Below are 6247 nucleotides of genomic sequence, written 5' to 3'. Positions count from 1 at the left end.
AAATGTTATATTTAAATTATCAAGTTATTAAAATAATAACCACTAATTATTACAAAATTTAATCTGTTATACAAGTGGTAGTTGTATTCACATTCGACTCCCATCAATTTCCATATATACAACCCTTTTGCATTATTGGATATGTCAACTCATATGTAAATTATAGAAAATAAAAGTTATAATTTATGAAAATTTTATCTTCATTCTAAAAGTATTATATTATATTAGTAAAGAATTGTTGTATATGATTTTAATGTCAAAAACTTTTATAAATAAAATTATGACAAAATTAATCACGTTTTCAAAAATTACATAAGTTATTGTTAAAACTTATTGTCGGGATTCTTCATGAAATCGTCCATAGTGCTTCAATATAGAGAATTCTTCAAAGAAAAATTGTAAAAAATGAAGGAAACAATTTTACGTTTTTATACCTAAAAAAAGGCAAAATCACAAATGGACTAGTCCATCTGCGAACATACAAGTCGCTACAGCACAACTGGGTTTTAGCGACTTGTACGTTCGCAGATGGAATGTTAAAATCGCAGATGGGCTTAATCTATCTGCGATTTTCATGACTATATTTGTAATTTGAGTCTTTTTTGGCTATTTTCTACAAAGTAATTGAAAGATTAGGTTATATTTGTAATTTTCTTTAAAAACAAATATGTTCTCCAATAAAATAATATTGAGTGGTCAATAAAAATAGAAATTATCTTTAAAAAAAGTTTCTATCAGAAATGTTCATAAGCCAACCACACAACATTCTTTTAATAATGATATAATTGCACATCAATGCATGGGCAGTGCTTGAATAAAATTGTTCCATTTATTGGGTCAATTGGGTGTTGGTACATAGCATTCCATGTACTAAGAGAGTAACATTTGCTCACCTAAGCCTCATGATATCCACATTCTGGCCCATTCTGCATCTTATCATACATTGCAGCAATAACATGTTGGCTTGGAATACCTATAATGTCCCATTTCCTGCAAGTGCAACTACTCTCTTTCAAGTTCACAACATAGCGCTCCATCCATAGACCAGTCACTTGATATTTATCAGCTGTACTAAATAGAACCCTCATCTTATTTTCCTCTGTCTTATTGTTTTCTGATATTGTTGTTGCAGTTGTACTTAGAGAACCGTTGCATTTGACTACTACTTTATGAACATTTACTATTCTCTTTGTGAGGTATTCTATAATAAATTCCAAACAAGTGATTATAGGCTTGTCCCTGGCCTCATCTAACTTGGAGTTAAATACCTCACACAAGTTATTTGTCAAACTATCAGTCAATTCCCTTCCTATGTATAAAACCAAACAATTAATTAGCGAAATTAGTTATGAAATATGCTAGTGAAAAGAGTATGATACTTACCAGAGAAATGGGATCTTGCCCAGTGTTTTGCAGGAATTTTACTTAACCACTCATGTTCTTCTAGGTTAAGCTTTTTCAGTTTCTCCATAGCCCTATAAAATTTTGGTATGCTATATACTTTTCCACAACACAATACTACTTCCCTCAATTCATCTCCTTTGTGTTTCACATTCATGTTGTCATACACATGTCTTAAACAGAACCTTTGCTCAGCTGACGGAAATAGCTTCTCTATTACAGCCAAGATTCCCAGTGAGTACAACTAAAATAAGTTAGTAAATGAAATTTAAAAAAAGTAAAGTTTGTTGAAGTTAGAGGGTACCTTTTTCCGATCTGAAATGAAAGTGAAGTTAGGTGAAGAATTCAAATCTAAGCCATCACCTAAGTGTTCCAAAAACCATGTCCAAGAGTTAATATTTTCAGTTTCTACAATAGTATATGCAACTGGGTAAATGCCATTGTTCGAATCAAGCCCAACTGCAATGAGGATCTGTCCAGGAAAGGGACCCTTCAAAAACGTACCATCAGATCCAAGAAAATCCCTAAAACCTTTTTTAAATCCCTCCTTCAATGGACCTAAGCATATATATATATATATATATATATATATATATATATATATATATATATATATATATATATATATACACGTTTGAAGATCCTTGTTTCACACAAGTTGGGTTCAGTTTCCACATCTATCTTCACAGTTGTTCCTGGATTCTTTGACTGCAATTCCATGACATATTCTCTCAAAATACCATACGGCTTTTCATAATCACCATAAACAAATTGTTTTTCCATAGCTTTTTCCCGGAATACTTTCATCTTTGACATTGAAAGTGAATGCCTCTGTACTAAGTCCTCCTATAAAGCACGTGTAGGGATCTTAGGGTTACTTTCAACTTGTTGCAATATGTTGTTAGCTAGAAATTTAGATGAACAAGCCCTCACTGTCCTTGTTTGTAAACAAGAATGACAATCTTCGTATGTTTTAACAGTTCAAACTTTTATTTTCGTCTTCCCTAGATATAAAAAGAACCCATTGAGAAGTTGTTTTCTTGGAAAGTAATAAATTGTCGTACCTTTATTATTGTCACCAGTCAATTCAGGGACAAGACCCCTACACTTTACCCTAACTCTTGTATTGTCATTCTTTACATAATGTAGATCCCTCATTTCTTTTATAGAGTAGTTGGCAATAACTTCTCTGATCTTTTCCTTTTCCTTGAATGTATGGCCAATCTTAAAAAGCTTTAGTTTGAACCTCACCAGATGAACAAGTAACTAGTTTTAGAATGGACTGTAACAATTTCTTTCTAGGCTCTTGTTCACTAGGAAATGACTCAACTGTTGGATAAAGGTTTCTAAGTCCATAACTATTTCTGGTATGTACTTGACCCGACCCGGCATGGTCCATTTGGGTTGCATGGCATCATGCATTTGGATAGACTAAATGAGAGAAATAACAATTGTGGTTTATTAATATATTATAAATTCTAATATATTAATAATATTATTTAATTAGTATTGATCAAGAATTAATCTAGAATTAATTAAGTGATCAAAAAGAGACTAATTGAATATATGGGTTGATTATGTAAATCATCCATAACTTGTATAGTGGGCTAGATGCTCCATGGATTATCAAGTTGCGCTAAGGTCCATAGGATGCTCCATGGATGCTCAATGGGAGTTACAAACCCATGGGTCATGGAAATGAAGAGCCATGTTACATTAGGGTTTACATGGTGTAACCCTAATGCAACATACTATATAATCATGCTTCTAGCAACCAAAATCGGTTACACTAGTGAGACAAGAGGGCAAGGCCGATTTCAAGTGTTATACATTCTCTCAAAGTTTATTCCAAGATCATTTGGTGTTGTGTGAAACATTTGAGGCATCACACTTGGGGTGCTAGGCTCTCAAGGTTTTCAAGGAATCAAATCAACAACAAGGTATGTAATTCTAGCCATCTTTTATGATTAAAGTTCCCCATGTATGCTAAATAGGATTATAAACCTTGGAAAAAGTATTTTTCATGTATTTTAGACAAACATAGATCCAAGGTTTTCAAGGGTTGCATGTACACTTAGGAGTGTTAGAATGCTCAAAACCCTTCAGTGGTATCAGAGCCTAGGCTTGTTTGTTTGATACTTGTTGCAAAATAGCTCAAAAAATCGAAATTCTTGCTGTCTGCACAGGGGAATCGCCGAGTCCATGGGGGGACTCGACGAGTCCAAGCGTATATTCAACCAACTCGGCGAGTCAGTTGTTGCACTCGACGAGTTGGCCAGGCAGAATGCAGATTTTCGATTTTTGCTGCTGGAAATGGACTAGAAACATTACCCTAAACTGTTTTGGTGTTTTAAAACTTGTTTAGATGGTGTAATGATTGTTCTAATCCATTTACAATGGCTAATATCAAAATTACATGATTATATGTGTTCATATGTTCTTGAAATTTTGATATGATTATTCATGTTCTTATGAGTTCTTCATAGATCATAGGAATTACTTGTTTAATGATGAAATCATGATCTTTATGTGTTTTAATGGAGTCCATAACTTGTCCTCAAGCTATGGATAACCAAAAGTCACTTTGCATTAAATCCATTAAAAGAACACATAAGTTACAAAATGAAGAGTCTTCATTTTAATAACTCATAAGTTATGAACTGAAAGGTTTTGTAATGTTACAAAACTTGCCCTCAAGTTTTGGAACATGTAAAGTCATCTAATAAACTTTAGTTCCAACCCCTAGAATTTTAAAAAGTTAAAATTCAACCCTTATACTTTATAATATTATAAGTTCAATTATATATATATATATATATATATAAAAGATCAAGTCGTTTTACCGTTAGTAGACCTCATTCACGAAGTCGGTCTATAAGGGGGGTATAAGGTTGTTGTCTATAAAATGACAACTTAATGGGTGTCCACTCTCACCCACCGCTTCCTTGACTGGTGGAGGATCGTTAGTCGAACGGGTAGGACAATGACTTAAAATTCTTATTAAAAGTATAATTATTATTATAAAGTAACTAAATGTTTTTATAAATTCTCAATCTTAGTTACTTTAGGAAAATGTGAATAAGGTGCTAACCCATGAAATTACACTTTTCACTTTAATTAAGTCGTTGGTGGAGCGTGTGTGGTTAACCGGCACACTAACTTGGACTTAACAAGGTAGGTAAAGGGTGACTTAAGGTTTTTCATAGGTCGATGGAGCGCGTGTGGTTAACCGGCGCATCGATTAAGTGAAAAAACATTAAGGGTACCAAGTAATTTGCATGGTTACTTCACACCTTGTTTTGTGATCCTCGGTATCCCAGTCACAAAACATGAAGGGCACACTCGAGATTGAAACATGCGATTGAAAAGTTTAATGAATATCAAAAGAATCTAGGAGTTTCTAAAAACCAAATAAAACCTAATAATTTATATTTCGTTTTTCATGGTGGAAATTGGTGAATCGTCATTCACCTACCTTTCAAATATGTTTTAGCTTAGATTACGACATCCCTCTTCTAAGTTATAATATATTGTGATTGGGTCCTAGCCTTAATATTACATTTGGGTGTTTTATTAAGGACTATCTTTATATCTAAACTAAACTTGTCTTTTTCTTCTTTTCAGATGTCTTCCAACAATGCTGCTTCTGGCTCAAACCCTACCGACTCCTTTTTTCTCATGAACCTTTGTGGGAGAGTCATCTTTGATGGATCCAACTTTACAGATTGGATCAGGAACATCAGGATGGTCACTCGGCATGAGAACAAAGAATATATTCTCGACAAGGATCTTAAGGGACCTGAGCCGACTGCTACTCCTGAGGAGTTTGCTGAATATGAGGCACATAAAAGAGATGCTACCAAAGTGGCATGCATCATGATGGCCACTATGATAGCCGAGCTCCAAAATTCCTATGAGGACTACTATCCTTTTGAGTTGCACCAGGATTTGATGGACCGCTACCATCAGAGTGCTCGTCAAGAGCGATATGAAATCATCTCCTCCATGATAACAACCCGAATGAAAGATGGTGAACCCATCACGGGCCACATGCAGAAAATGCAAATGTATGTGGACCGTTTGATGAAGCTGAATTTGAACTTCCCCGAGGAGTTAGCAAAAGATATCATTTTGCACTCCTTACCATCGTGTTATGATCAATTCCGCATTACATACCACATGAACAAGGAAGAAGTCACCCTCAGCAAACTTCAAGGACTCTTGAAGACCGCCGAAAGTGGTCTTAAAGGTAAGTCGGTTGTTACCACTCCTACTCCAAACTCCGCACCTGTCCTGGCAATAGGGAAAGGTAGAGGGAAAAAGAGGAAGAACCCTTCGAAGGGTACCAAGGGTAAGACCCTTGATGGCTCCTCTTCAAGTGGAACCAAGAAAGGTTTCGTCACTCCTTCTTTTGACCCAAAAGAGGCTGAATGCTTCTAATGCCATGAAAAGGCGCACTGGAAGCGGAACTGCCCAAAGTACCAGCAAGATTTGAAGGATGGGAAAGTGAAACCCAACCATGCAGGTATTTACACTATATTATCTAATAACTCACCCTATTCTAACTCTTGGGTCCTTGATACCGACTGTGGTATTCATATTTGTTCTGATTTGCAGGGACTAAGAAGAAGTGAGAATGTGGAGCATGGAAAGATAAACTTGATCATGGGAAATAGGAAAGTATCACCTGTCACCAAGATTGGAGTTTATACTTTGTTGCTAAGTAGTGGGTTTACTTTAGATTTGAATAAATGATGTTATTTGCCTGAAATGGCAAGAAATGTTATTTCCTTTCATGCTTTGTACAAACAAGGGTTTACCTTTTCTTTTGATAATGAAGTTGGTG

General features: G+C 35.0%; 1 protein-coding gene across 1 annotated transcript; it reads right to left on the bottom strand.

Moving 5' to 3' along the window:
* Positions 1-893: 893 nt before the first annotated feature.
* LOC145121586 (uncharacterized) lies at positions 894-2208 on the bottom strand. The gene is made up of 4 exons (XM_079057306.1): positions 2032-2208; positions 1706-1891; positions 1384-1645; positions 894-1309 (listed from the first exon to the last, which is right to left on the bottom strand). Exons 1-4 carry the CDS (start codon positions 2206-2208, stop codon positions 894-896), a joined length of 1041 nt encoding a protein of 346 aa, XP_078913432.1.
* Positions 2209-6247: the final 4039 nt, after the last annotated feature.

Source organism: Lactuca virosa, chromosome 6 (assembly GCF_052849685.1).
Source record: "Lactuca virosa cultivar CGN04683 chromosome 6, Lactuca_virosa_CGN04683_v6, whole genome shotgun sequence".
Taxonomy (NCBI): Eukaryota; Viridiplantae; Streptophyta; class Magnoliopsida; order Asterales; family Asteraceae; genus Lactuca; species Lactuca virosa.
This window is presented reverse-complemented; position numbering and strand designations above follow the sequence as displayed.